Source organism: Catharus ustulatus, chromosome 2, assembly GCF_009819885.2.
Source record: "Catharus ustulatus isolate bCatUst1 chromosome 2, bCatUst1.pri.v2, whole genome shotgun sequence".
Lineage (NCBI taxonomy): Eukaryota > Metazoa > Chordata > Aves > Passeriformes > Turdidae > Catharus > Catharus ustulatus.
The window spans coordinates 42753142-42768377 of record NC_046222.1 but is presented as its reverse complement, the minus strand read 5'-3'; the positions used below and the strand labels follow the sequence as shown (position 1 = coordinate 42768377).

Sequence of the window (15236 nt, the reverse complement as noted above, 5' to 3'; positions counted from 1 at the left end):
AGGTGCCTACTAATGACTCTTCTCCAAGTAGTAATATATTTTTAAAAATATTATGACAAAGTAGATTTTTTTCCTCTGTGTTCCGGACAGAAATTTGTCACAGTCCTAACTTATTAGAATCAAATCAGATTTCAGAAAACTTTATTTGACCAAATGAGTCAAGTTTAATGAGGAACAACTTTAAGGCATCTCCTGGTTCTTATCTTTTACATAACATTGCTACAGCTCGTCAATTTTACACTTCATTGCTGCAGGAGAAACTATGCCAGAAGGTGTCTCTGAAAGGATTTCTGGGCCCTATAGCTATAGGGCATTCCCAAAAGAAGCAGCAGCAAAACATGAAAATGCACCCTTGTGGCAGCCATAGAAGTGGAAAAAAGTAAATGTACTTCCACAGTAGGAAATACTTTGGTGGACATCTTGAGAGGTTCTTGGAGTACATTAAACCTGTATTAAGCACTAGTGAGTAGCACATCAATGTAAAAACATATCTGTAGACAGAAAAATAGAGCAGGGGTGACTTTGGTTGTACAGTCATAGTCTTTGTGCTGAATGAGCTCTGATTTTCTGGAGAAAAAATTCAGTGTCAGAAAAATGCAATATATCTGTTTTGCAATCACAGCCAAGAAAACTATCAGGTTCATAGCCATTTGGGGAGTCCCTATGAAATATAACTGATGATACCAAGCTGTACTGTACTGTTAGCACCTACTGATCAACCAGTGCAGGGGATCCTGGTATTGACTGGGAACTGCCTCTTAGCAGAGTAATGTGTAATGAAAGAAACTCAAAGCTTTTTCACTTTGTTTTGTCAGCCATCAGAGGAGATGACATAGCTCAACTAAGATCCCCAGAATAAAATTGCTTCTGACTACTAAGTAAAGGAGGTCTTGAATATTCAGCTGAATTCTGAAATCAAGTACTTTAAAATTAAAACAAAAAATCTGGGGAGGCCTTTTCAGTGAAGGTGATACCAACAATGGGAGTGACTGAAAGTAAGTGTGTAAGATTTTCTGCTCAAGTCTTTCTCAACCCTTCTACTGACTAATCTCCACTACGAAATTTATATGTCCCCTAAGGACAGCAATGGTCAGAAACACTCTGACCTGATGCACTCAATCCGTGCATACACCCAGAGTGAATCTTCCTACAGTGGTAGCAAGAAAGAGTTGGAACAGCCAGGAGTGAAGTTATGACCTTCTTTTTCTGTTTCTAGATTCAGGAAGAAATCTTCATGAAGCAACTGAAGGTTCAGAGCAAGCCTTCAAAACATGGGAGATTACGTCTTGGATTTACACCTTGCACAGCCAGGAAAGACTTTCTAGGAATACAGATCAATAGCATGGAGTGGGAAGAAGCCATTATTTCTATTAATAACTTCTACAATTTTTGGGAGCTTTAACCTTAAGGACTTAATTGTGGTAATGAAAATGAGATCTTAGTTCCACTTCATAACAAAACAGGTAATTTCTTTCTACCTTTTCATAATGCTCTATCAGAATTTCAACGACGATATTCTGAAACTTTATGTTCATCATAGCAGCCACGGTTTCTTCTTGTGCTCTCATCAGTGTTGGTCCAAAGATAACACCAAGATTGGATACAGTCATTAGATTTTGTTGACTGTGCAGTGATACCCTTTAAGTGAACACAAACAATATGTGATTTAATTGTTGTGCTAGACTACAATTTTAATAGGTAAAAATTTGCTAAGACTACTACTTTTCAAGATCCCAAGTACATGCCTCTCTTTAAAATACATTTTTAAAACTTCCACTTACACTAGAATCAAAATACAATGTAGTAAAACTACTTTATTTCCATTAAGGCTCTGTCATGCAATAACTTGATAATGAGCACGTCTTCCTAGAGTAGCATTTCAGTTTCTGATACACCTGACAGGGAAAGGCATTTGGAGTTCTACACAGGAAGATTTAGAACACCCGAAGTTTAGAAGTCTTAGGGCAAGCACTATCTCTCTCCAACCATTATACAGGTCCTTACATACTTTCAATGGTATTGACTGAAAATGCTTTGTAGTAACACAGATCAACCATATACTTTAGTTTTCATGTAAAAGAATGAAGCTTAGTTACTGAAAACACTTAATTTGCAATAGGATCTCTTTATCAATTTGATGAAAACATGGGATCAATGGATTCAGTGAAATTACTGTTTCTGTCTCATAGATAATCATGATAGATGATCATAATGACATCTAGCTTGAAAATATATTAACCTTTTGCTTCTGTATATTCTTTTATCACATACTTTACCTTTCCTGATTGTTTTTTTCTTTTTAATGTTGAATTTAAAAGCTTAGTTTTCCCAATAATTTATCAGATAGTTAAATCTCAACCAGTAATACTCAATGTTCCATTTCTCTCCTTACTACTAAGATTTGCCAAATAAAAACTGTGTCATCATAGATCCTTTGAAAAAACTGCCAGTGATTCCCCAGTCAAAGCTGTCCTAGTGCCTCATGTCTGAGGAAAATTATGCTAAGTCAGGATTTTAAAATCACCTTATTGCCTAATTTTATTGACTCTGTTAACAAACGGAATTTAATAATGAGGCACTGGTTCACATTCTCCTCTTCCTTCTCACTGCACTGCATTGCATCTGGCCAAGCTGAGCATTTTTAGCCACTTCCTACACAATTAAAATAACTCTTGCGACTTTTAAAATTAAGAAATAGTAAAATCTATAAAACATTCCCCTCATATTTGGGACAGGAAGATTTTAGCACCCCATTCACACCAAGATGCAGAAGAAATATGGGAAACAGTTTTGTATAGGAGGCAGCCCAATTATAAACTGTAGGAAAATAAATGTCCACCTTCTTCCATATTTCTTATATTGCTTCAATAAGTTATCTCAAAACTTTCCAAAATATTATCTCAGACAGACACACTGGCAGAGATCATTATTTGGAAGCCATATCATGAAAATGACTCAATTGTTCAAGCACATTTTTAGCTTAATCTCACTTTCTCTGAAACAGATCTTATGTTTATTTTACATTACTAAGGGTCTATTGGGAAGTCCACTAGTATTTCAATGAAACTGGAATGTTGAATAACTCAGCTCTAGATATGCTATAAAAAACTTAACTCCTCCCTTAGCAATGTTACTCTTCTGTGTGCTGCAGAGGTCTGTTACACAAACATTATAATCTTAGAGTGTAAGAGAGAAGGTAGTGTTTGTCTGATGTTTGGGTTTCCTTGGTTACAAATGTAGGAGTTTGATTAATAAAAGAAATGGCGAATTTAATAACACCGCTGCCAGACAGAGCTTTCTACAATGTATTTCAAAGGCTCAATTTCTTGCAAAAGAAAAAGAACTCAGGGTTGCAAATGGATCATTTTGATAGCCACTTTTCCCTGACCTACTCCTACTGGTGCTGGGCTACAGCACAGGCACAAGCTGAGGTAATCATGCATTCCAGGTAGCTGTAGGGCATTCCTGGAGATGCCATTGCTTTCTCCTCAGAATCTCTTCATTTGATGTATCATCAGCATATCTGTGATACTGCCAGACTGCACACTCCCAACTACCTACCATAAAAAAACATTGTGTTGTTAAATCATACCAAAGAATGATTCATTCTTTCAAAGAGATAATTTGACTAGGTCGGCTTAAAAACCAAAAAATAAGTTACCCATGGAAAGTAACAGCAAACTTGTCATGTTTGCCTGGCTACTGACTATGTATCCTTGCAGTATCAAGTCTCTCCAGAGTGCTTTTCAAGATTTGCCTGTTTTGTTTGTTTGTTTCTAGCGTGATCTACATCCTACATCATCTGATCCTATTTAAATTTGCACAGTAACACAAAAGTCAAGCTAGGCAAAGATGTAAAGACCTTATGACTTAAACCAAGACAAAATAACATTATTCTTATTTTATAACCCAGAGTTACAGTATTTTCACTTTGCTGCAAAAGCATTTATAAAGGAACTGAACAGCTAAAAGAAATATAGAGAAGGAAATTATGCACTTTGAAATTGGATTTTCAACAGAAGAATGATGAAAACAGGAGGTTGGAATTCTTTTTTTCCCCCAAGTTTTCCCATTTTCATAAAATTAGGCACTTTACCTGCCATTTATTTCATCTTCACGCAATGGTAGGAAAAAGATGAGGGAGGAAGATGGCTAATACACTCTAAAGACTAATTTTAAATTGAGTCTCATTAGAATTGCTAGCATAAACAACAGCTGGCAAATTACAGTAATTTGATGACCATAAGGCGCACTAGACTATAAGGCGCATCCCCCGGGAGTCGGCAAAATTTGCAACTTTGTAGATCAGATAAGGCGCACCGGACTATAAGGCGCACTTTTTTTTGCAGCGAGGTTCCTGCCCCAGCTCCCCCTGCGCGGTTGCTGGCCGAGGCCCCGCCTCAACCTGGTAGCCATGGGCCCCTGGGGCCGCCCAGGCCAACAAGGGCGGTGCCATGGGCCCCCAGGGCCCGCCTCCACCCGGCTGCCGCGGCACTGCTGGCTCCCCCCACTGCTCACGGCTCACATTTCCGGGGTGGCAAATGCCACAACTTTGTACATCATATAAGGTGCACTAGACTATAAGGCGCACTTCCGGGTTCGGGGGAAAATTTTAGTCAAAAGGGTGCGCCTTATAGTCATGAAATTACTGTATATAGAAATTAGAAGGGATGAATTGAATGAGGGAAAAAAAAGTACTGAAGGCATTCAGTGTAAAACTAAGATTACGTCAATATGAAATGAGGATCACAACAAAGATGAGAAAAGCAAGAGTTAGAGAACAATTAAAGAAAGGAATACTACAGGTAGGCTTTTCTTTGGAATTGCATCTGAGTATAAAGAGGCCAGGAAAAGAAGTCAAGAATGCTTCGCTAACATTAATTGTGATGACAAATATGTCAGTTCCTATACTTATATATTTCTCTAATTTTGAAGCTTCCAGACCAGCAGCTTTTACAAAATTGTTAATCCTGCATTAAATACTTCCACTTTTTTGAGGGTTCTAGGGGAGTAAGTATTGTATTTTTTAGTTAATTAACCAATTCTGTGAGTAAAGAAACATAGGAAACTTTTTTCCATCTGGCTTTCTGTGTCAGCCCAATTCTAATGAGAGGCAAGGTCTGCCTAACCAGGTTTTGCAATGAATGCATTTACAGCAGCTTGCTATAATGCTAGTTCTCCAGGGGCTAAAAATATTTTTTTAGGGCTAAATGATTTCCTGTCAAAGAAATGTTCAAAGTTCTTATTTCTGTAACAGGCAGCAAAACTGCATTAGGCTCCACTGTAGACAGCTTACTGCAGCCTGTAGCTCAAGCTGTGATCAAAAAAGTAAAACATCGGGACCTAGTGAACTGAAGGAAAACAACATGGACTCTTCTCATGTCTTCTAAATGCTGAAATCAATGTGAGCCTTATCTGAACAACTACCGTTTTACTATTCACATTCGTAGATGACTGATAAATGCAATATACAGTATCCTATATCAGAAAGAATAATACATATTGAAAAGTACTGAGCAAATACCAGCAAAAACTAACCAAAGATGTACAGAAATTTAAAAGAATAAAAACCTTGTTTTTTTAATCTCACAGAACATGCCAGGTGTAATTCTGTGAAGACAGAAGGTCAACAATTTAAAGAAATGTAATTAAAAATTGAAGGAATGTTAAGGGAAATTCAGAAGTTGGACATCTATGTAGCTATCAAAAATATAAATAAAAGTAGTTCAAATTAGTGCTTTCAAGTGATACTACACTTCAGATTTACAAGAGAGAAAAATAAGATCAAACTTGAACAGGGATGATCATATAATTTATCTCATTCTATCTCCTTTTTAATCTTTTTCATTCCTGAAACACTGTGGGACTTTGAGACAAATTCAAACCTGTGTTTTCCATCAACCTTGGCATAGTGTTAGATGTTTCTTAAATTTAATTGGCTACAAGTCCTGTAGCAAGTAAGAACATGAATGAAAACATTGGCTGGGTTTATTTTATAAACATAGTTGACCATCTTGGTAGCACTTTATGATGTTTTTATTTGGTTTCTACAGACAGTATTATTCCAGTTGAGAACAGCATTTTAGAAATCAAATGTACAGCAATTTCATGATTATAAGCCGCACCTGATTACAAGCTGCACTTTCGAGTTCGGACCAAAATTTTAGTCAAAATGGTGCAGCTTATAATCGTGAAATTACTGGAATTTCAAGTGTCATTGTTTCAACACAGAGAACTGATTAAGCAACACTGAGAAATTTAAAGCAGAAATGATAACATCTTACAATAACACCAAAGAGAAAAATAAAAAATAATTACTTGACCAAGTGCTTAATAAGGATGTCCAGCATCTCTCTGTTCTTCTCTGGTAATTTATGCACAAGTGCATGCACTGCCTCAACTCTGTAGTTCTGATCATCTGACTCTATTAAACAGAAAACAAATCGTTGATAAATCAGAACATGTGCTAAGAAGTGACTACAAATGGTACCAGTGCCTGTATGCTAACACAAACATGCATTAAGAGGAGCCAAACAAAATTAGCTTTCAAATGATGAGGAAAATTTGATTATATTTATTACACTGTGAAATCTGTATTTCAAGTAACTCGCCTAAAGCAATTACTATCAATAGTAGAACCAACAAATTAATGGCATTATTGACTTGATGTGCTACTTCAGTCAAGTCTAAGATTTAATCTAAAAAATACAGATTAAAATAGATAAAATTATTTTGTGTCTTTTATTCTTATCAAGACAAGAGAAAATGGAGAAATATCTTCAAATTCAAAACTGAAGTCATTAGAAAAATGATCTCTGCTATCTTTGTATCCAATTACTCCATTTGTGAAAAGGAGTTCACTTTTGCCCTTTCTGATTTCTCAAGGTAAGCTAGGAAAATAAAGGTCCTTGGATGAGAGGGATGAATGTCACAAAAGAATTATCAGCCCATATGAAACAAACAAACAAACAAACATCTAAATGAGGGTTCTAAACTTCATGCAGAAGGCAGCCAGGCAGAACCACTTAAACAATCAGAACAAACCATTGAACAGCTTCATTTAGTGTGACTTCTCTGTTTTGAGGGCTGGACCACTGCATATTAGAGCAAGGAGAAAAGTAAAGATAGTGACTGAGGAGATCAGAGGTTAGAAACAATATCACTTTCATGAAAGTGCATTTATCATTTTACTTTTTACTTACTAACAGCAACAATGAAATCTTTGTGCAGCTTGAAAGTCATCAGTGGCTCTGAAAGACACCTGGTTGTAAAAAAAAGAAATAAAATTTAAATTTAAAACAGACTCAAAATCCAAGTTTTATGAGTGTGATTATGATAGCCCTCCACATCTGCAGGATGTTCTACTGGTCCAGGGAAATCCAATGCAGTGATGACTGATTACAAGTAGTACAGAACTCAGTCATGTGCACTGTCTGAAAACCAATTTGAGTGGAATCTGGTGTCACCATATAAGTTAATAAGGAAAATGTTACTTCAGCACAGAGCCTCAACGTTTCCTGTCTTCCATATTGTACGACAGGAATAAATACAGCTGCAGACATAGTATAGTGGGGTGCAGAAGACACCTTTTGCCCAAGAAAGGCAAAAATGTGATGAAATTTTGGACTGAAGTCCTGATCTGAGAGATTTTAAGAGTCATCCTCTGAAAGACAAACTGAGAGTTGCCTTACAGACACAAACACACGTCTACCTGCTTGCTCGATCATGTCCTAATTTCACAAACACAGTTGCTATGACTTGTGCTTCTGAAGATGTATTACAAATTTCTTCAACCAAAGCCAATCTTTTAAAAAAAATGCACATGAGCATTCTGTTATAAATCTAAGGCATATTTTCCATATTAATAGGGATTTCCGATGCTGCCCTTTGTTAGGTGACTTGTTTAGGAAATCTAGATTTGTAGAAGGCATAGAACACCCACCATCTGGGTTGGATACTTTTTATTATGTCTCTATTGAACATTATATATTGAGATCCAAAAGAGTTATCTCAGAAGTACCACATTTTTTGAATATTCTGTATCCTAAAATGACAGAAGTGATATTTTATTTGTGAAGATATTAAAAGCGTAAGATAAAAACCTATTCTTTCACTGGGATTTTCATTCAACCATAATGTAATGAAATTTTATGGTACACAACTTAAGGGATTCACAAAGACAAGATTGAGCACAACATGCTTTGTGGTTATCATAAAAAAAAAATTAAATAAAAACATGCAGTTAATTGAATTTAGGGGTATATAAGGGAGGATTATCTTAAAAAAGGTTGAAGGTGTATATTATTATACATAATAACAAGAATATTAAGCAGGATAATAAAATACTCATTTATTACCATGGCAATGGAGACAAGAAACATTATATGATATTAACAAGCCAAAGATTAATGGGCCAGAAAAGGAATACTGGAACTGTGTGGGATCATACTTACCTGAGGTAGTTTTTTAGTCCACTTGTTATTGTTTTATTGTCCCAAATGTCCATATCAATATCCATATCAGGAGGTGATTTAGGGGCTGGTAGAAATTTGAATTAGGGTTTTGTTACAGTTTGAATAATACATTAACTAGAAAAGTGGCAAAGCAAAAGCTACTAGATCAGCCATTTAGCTCAACTATTTATTTATTAGTTAGACTAACCACCAATCTGATCAATTTAAATATTTTCCTCTTTGCCAAATTATTAATAAAAATAAATTCAGTGCTCATAGTTAGTAACTGTAAACATTAACTTTATGCACTATATCAAAGTGTTAAGTAAGCCCAAGTCCACAGAGAATTACTAATTCATTTGTCTTAGACATGCAAACACAAGCATCAGAGAGATTAATTAGCAAGAAAAGTGAAAGACAGGAACAAATGTCCATTAGGTGAGCCATGATCTGTAATGGAACTAAACTTTAGAGAACTTGTGGATCAAGCCAAATATATATCAATAAACAGAACTTTAAAGCCAGAAGAAGAAAAGAATTTTTACTAGTAATTTGCTCATGTGTAACATGCAGAAGTGAATACTAATGCACACAAGAAACTACAGATGAATCATTCATTTTAAGAGTGCAAACTCAATTTAGTGGCAGTAAGCACACATACAAAATTGTGAACATTATGACACACTCTTCTGAGCACTGCAGTTAAGGCAAAAGGGACCACAGCATACACACTGCACACTGACAAAAGTCCACTTCAGATACTTACAAAATATGGTATTCATCAGCTTTTGCACCTTGGAATTTACACCACCTATTCTGTACAGCCCTAGGATTGTAATACCTATATTGAGAAAACAAGTGAATGAAAATAATTAAAATAATGAATATATGGTTATTTCAATATATGTTGATGCATTCTTGGTATGTGTTTTCAAAACATCTAGATGTATTTACGGAAAACTGCACCATTACATTCTTAAGTACTGCTTTACCCCACTGCAATCTCTTATGGGATATTTAGAAATTTATTCCACTGAGTCCACATCATACTACATCCTAAGCATAATTTTACAGAACCCTTCTGCATAGAAATGACCCATGTTAGCAAACAACAAGGTGATGGCTAGGAAAAGTAAAAAATAAGACCCACAAGCAGTCTTAAAACACATTACACATCATCAAGTTATATTGATTAGATGTTAGTGGAATTACTATGCATCTATTTTTGCTTAGATAATCATCTCTTTCAAATAAGAAGTGATTGACGTTTATATGAAAACAAAAATATATACTGTATATTGTTGTAACACATCAATTGAGAATTTATATTGCCAGTTAAATTTTCCAGGCCTTTTCTAATAGCACAGATAATAATAACAAATAAAGAGTGACATTCAGAATACAGTATTTGATTAATTCATACTTGATTATTTTTACCTGCCTTTAAAAATCAGCAGGGCTTAAATGTATTCCATTCTCCCCACTTCAAGCCTTAACATTTAAAACTTGTCTACTTTTCCTTTGAAAACAACATTCCTGAATCTAATCTCACTAAGATAACCTAGGTGTTTTGTTTTGAAACCTTCTTTTACCCTCCCTGCCCCAGAAAATAATGCAAGCTCTGAGTCAGCAGTGACTCAACAATGAAAACATTGCTGGCTGCTAAGCTGAATTCAAGTTGAGTTCAAAGTTGCACAGAGAGACCACATTTGGATTAGAAGAGATCTGCACACTGAGGGCTCATGAAAAGGCTATATCATTTTATACAGCCATAACTCTCCATTTAAAACTTATTTTGAGTTGCTAGAAACCACCTCATCAGCAGAGTGATTACTACTACTTTTACATTCCCACTAACAAAAATGAGTGTGGCTAAACATTAAATGCTGTTAAACACTAAAAAAAAACCAAACCAACAACGTACAACATTAGTGAATAACATGATTGGAGTAATACTCTGCAAAAAATCAGATTAATAAAAGACTAAAGATGTGTGCAATTGTATGTTAAGCAGTCTGATCAACAAGAAATTACAGAAAAAGTTTAAAATTCTCACTTAAATTATTTGTTAAGAATTGTTGTTGGAACTGAAGACAACAATTAGGAGTGTAAAGCATCCAGATAAAATATGAGAAATCCAAGCCAAATAATAGATGTACTTGAAAGCACAGATGTAAAACATGAAGAATTAAAAAAGTTGGATTTTAGAAAAAAAGTCACAACAATCTAATACCTTATTTGTGGTTTAATACACACCTCTTGTTTCTACAGCATGAATACATTTCTTCACGAAGTTGAAACCTGCTTCATTTAAGAACACTATGAAAAAAAAAAGGGGTAATTACTTTCCAACATCAATATACAAAGTCTTCTGTTTAGCTACACTCACACACTAGTCAAGGAGGGCTAATATACGGTTATGCATAACATTACAATACTTGTTCTATAATAAGGTCTTTGTAAATACATCCATAGCATTCACAACCCAACATTGGAGTCATTCTGTACCGTTAGAAACTTGTCTTTCTCAGCAGTCAGTAGCCCCTCTAGAGATATAGTTGAAAGCTGCTGAGCAAAATGCTTTTAAGAGTCCAGGACTTACATTATGATGAGAATATATTCATTGTTTTTAATACAATAATATTTTTGTTCCTTGCATGTGCACATAATCACTCATAAAATGGTAATGAAGGAGAACAATCCTTGTTACTAAGTTTAATTAGCCATCTTATTTCAAGTGAAGGTATTTCTCATTAATGTTGCATCTTCAATACCCACTGCTCTAACTAGCTAAATAAAGATCTTGAATCAGCATATTTCTAACTATTAAAATAAACATCATCATACAAAAGAAGAGACGGTGGCTTAAATGTCAGAATTTCAGAGTCTCAAATATAGCTCCATAGAAGATGTATGTCCAAATTTTACAAATCTCTTTCTCTGAGATATATTATTTAAATTATTTTTACATATTTTTGTTAATGTAATATGATAATAACAAATGTGTGACTACAGTGTTAACACAATTATGCACACAAATCTTTAAATACACTAATTTTTTTACTCAGTGTATATCCAACAGATGTATATGCACCTAAACATATACTTAACATACACATATAACTAAAACAGATGTGGTTCAAAAAGGTCAAGTGCTTCACTTGGGTCACAACAACCTCAGGCAGTGCTACAGGCTGGGAGAAGAGAGGCTGGAAAGCTGCCTGGCAGGAAAGGACCTGGGGGTGCTGGCAAACAGCAACTGAACATGATCCAGGGTGTGCCCAGGTGGCCAAGAAGGCCAGTGGCATCCTGGCCTGGATCAGCAGTGGTGTGGCCAGCAGGAGCAGGGCAGTGACCTCCCCCTGTGCTGGGCACTGCTGAGGCCACAGCTCCAATCCTGTGCTCAGTTCTGGGCCTCTCAGTGCAAGAAAGACATTGAGGGGCTGGAGCGTGTCCAGAGAAGGGCAAGGAGCTGGGGAAGGGTCTGGGGCACAAGTGCTGTGAGGAGCAGCTGAGGGAGCTGGGGGTGTTCAGCCTGGAGAAAAGGAGGCTCAGAGGGGACCTCATCACTCTACAGCTGCCTGAAAGGAGGGGGTGGCCAGGTGGGGTCAGCCTCTTCTCCCAAGTAACAAGCAATAGGACAAGAGGAAATGGCCTCAAGTTGTGCCAGACAACATTTAGATATCCAACAAAGTTATTTCACGGTAATAGAAATAAAATATAAAATAATCCCTTTCTCCCACACATATATCAAGAAACTGTAATATGACAGAAATCCAGCAAGATATGGGAACTCAAAGAGCTTACTTTCTTCCTTCTTGCTAATAATGGCTGGCAATGTGTAGATCTGTAAAAAACAAGCAAACAAAAATAAAAAACAACTGAACAATGCAATGTTTGCGCTTTATTGATAAGTTTTTCAATAATAATACTTTATTGACAAGTTTGTAAGCAGCTGCAACATGCTGTGTACTTGACTGGTGATAGGGAAATCCCAGCCTTGCCTTTCAGGATCTTTTTACATTTACTGCTCCAGAACACAGATGGGTTAACAGCTCTGTGCTACCATAATGCAACTAATGCATTACAAATCAGATTTACTGTGTCCAAAAGGGTTAAATTTCACAACAGCTTGCACTGGTTCAGACAAACAAGAAGCATGTAAAAGCACTCATCGAGTTTATAAAACTGATCAACCATTCTTTTCTTATCAGATACAGGTGTGACATCACCCTCACTCAGTGACTACTTTAAGAGTACACAAATAGTGAGAAGAAAACTCAGACAAGCCTGTCTCTTATTAGCCTTCAACACGTGTTTCTGCTCTCTGCAATGCCTTTTGAGATGGTACTAATTGTTTACTCTGTGAAACTGCCCAAAACATGGTTGTTCTTTACCACTGTAATAAAAAACACTTCACACATGTTACCTGAACTGTGAATCCCATTAAACCACATGCTATCATATTACTTAAAATATTATTACTTTAAATATCCTAACATAATATAATGATATACATAAATGTAGGCTTAAATTAATAGATCTACTTTTCTACTTTGTAGTTATCTTCACTATGTACTTGCATTAGTGTCTCACAAAGAAAAGAAAAGAACTCTATTTTTCGGTATGGCAAAAGAGTATATGAAATGTATACTAGCTTCTTTCTGTAATATGTGATCCAGAAAACTGTAAAATGAAAATTAAAAAATATCCTTACTGGTTCCTTTCCATCCATAGCTTCAAGCCAAAGTTTCCGGTTGGATTCTGAAAAAGCTTGCAGTGTGATGATCCCAGGTCTGTCAAAAACATACACATTCACTAAAGTTACTGTTTTTCTCAAAGGCACCCAAAGTCAGAATCCACATGCATAGCGATGTGAATATATAAAAGACAGACAGAAGTTAGAGAAAGTTGACAGCTTCTGATATAACAGAATAATTTTGAGCTAATTATAAAACACATGTGTTATTTTAAAAGTTTGGTGACAGTCATAAAACATTTTTAAGAGAACAACTACAAAAGTCAGGCTATTTATCATATTTTAACACAAAAATTAATTCAATATTTCTCTTTATTCCCAAGACTAGAAAAAAATACTTCTAAAAAATACTGCATACCTGTGTCTTAAATACAGGAAATCTATTCTCATGTATCTAATATAATTATAATATCCAGGAGTAAATGGAAAAAAATTGTAGATGTAATTTTCAAGGGAAAAAAGTACTACGTTTCTGAAAGTAATAGAGATTTCTACAGAATATTCTTATTAACAAGTATTTATAAAATATTTATAAAAATATTTATGATCTGTTTCTAAGAGAGGATAGTCAGTTTTTGGAATCCATGTTGTATCTGCATGCAAACATCATGTAGTAAAGACAGCACATATGCTGTGTAGTGAATTGAATTAAAAAAACAGGTTTGAACAAAGAAGTACTAAGTTTTGAAAGCCTAGTGTGTCTGTATACAAATATATTGGTATACATGTGTTCTTATTACAGAAGTGATTATTATCTATTGGTTGCAATTATTTTCAAATTGTTAGCACTATGGAAACAAACCTCTCAAATACTTCAATATCGAAACAGAAACGTTTGTCAATTGAATCTGTCTTTCTCCTGATGCAAGATTTTAGCTTGAACATTTCTGGTGAGCTTGTGACAAGGCCATTCTACAAAACAACAAAATGGAATTAGCACAGGCAATACACTTACATACCTTGGCTTCATCTTAAATTTAACAGCATGAGCAGTCCAAAGGACATGTCTTAACATAGGGATTAAATTATGTAGGTATATATACAGTATTTTTATGCATATTAAGATTACCATTAATAACTTTGTCATATATTTGTTACTTCATAACTATATTTCAGAAAATTCCCTGCCAAGTCTCACATGCAGATAAAGTTTTCTGAAGAATAAAGCTGACTAACTCCCAGTTCTGGCCACCACAATCATGAGACCTCCCTATAATGCTGGCAAGGCTGACACACCTGTGGATTCTGAAGAATTTGTGAGGAAGCAAATGTCACTCCTGTCTTCAAAAAACGCAAGGAGAAGGAGACAGAATCATAGAACTATTCAGGTTGGAAAAGGTCACAATTAAAGCATCTACACACCTTTTAAACACTTCCAGGGTTGGTGACTCAACCACTTCCCTGGCAGACTGTTCCAATGCTTGACAACCCTTTCAGTGAAGAAATTTTCTGTAATACTTACCTCCCCTGATGCTACTTGAGGCCTCACATCTTAAGAGGAACTATAGGCCAGTCTGCATCACCATTATCCCTGGGAAGGTGATGAAGTGAATAATCATGGAAAGCATTTCCAAATATATTAAGGGCAGAAAGGTGACTGGAAGCAGTTAGCAGGATTTTAATAAAGGAAAAATCACACAGGATCAACCTGATAGCCCTCTACCATGTGTTGGATGGCTCAGTGTGCAATGGAAGAACAATGAATATTGTTTATCTCAACTTTAGCCATGCTTTCAACACTACATCCTACTACAACCTCATAGACAAGTACAGGTGAAATATGAGTGAGATGGTCAGGTGGACTGAACACTGCCTGAACTGCTGAGCTCACAACAGAAATCCAGCTGCAGCCAGGCACTGGTAATATGCCCATGGGGTCAATACTGTCAATAAGCTCAGGAACCAGGACAGGATGAAGCTAACAGGATAGCAGCTTGGCAGAAAAGGAATTTCAGGTTCTGGTGGGCAACAAAGTGACCATGAGCCAGCAATGTGATTTGCTGCAAAGAAGGCCACCAGCCTCC

At 35.9% G+C, this 15236-nt stretch overlaps 1 protein-coding gene across 1 annotated transcript in view; it reads right to left on the bottom strand.

Moving 5' to 3' along the window:
* LOC116992838 (rho GTPase-activating protein 42) overlaps positions 1-15236 on the bottom strand; it is a 156965-nt gene that overhangs the window by 19957 nt on the left and 121772 nt on the right. The window contains exons 10-18 of the mRNA XM_033052847.1: positions 14015-14124; positions 13171-13249; positions 12261-12300; positions 10710-10772; positions 9220-9294; positions 8454-8538; positions 7203-7261; positions 6319-6424; positions 1479-1638 (exon numbers count right to left, since the gene is read on the bottom strand). Coding sequence (XP_032908738.1) covers positions 1479-1638; positions 6319-6424; positions 7203-7261; positions 8454-8538; positions 9220-9294; positions 10710-10772; positions 12261-12300; positions 13171-13249; positions 14015-14124 — 777 coding nt within the window. The remainder of the gene's footprint in view (positions 1-1478; positions 1639-6318; positions 6425-7202; positions 7262-8453; positions 8539-9219; positions 9295-10709; positions 10773-12260; positions 12301-13170; positions 13250-14014; positions 14125-15236) is intronic.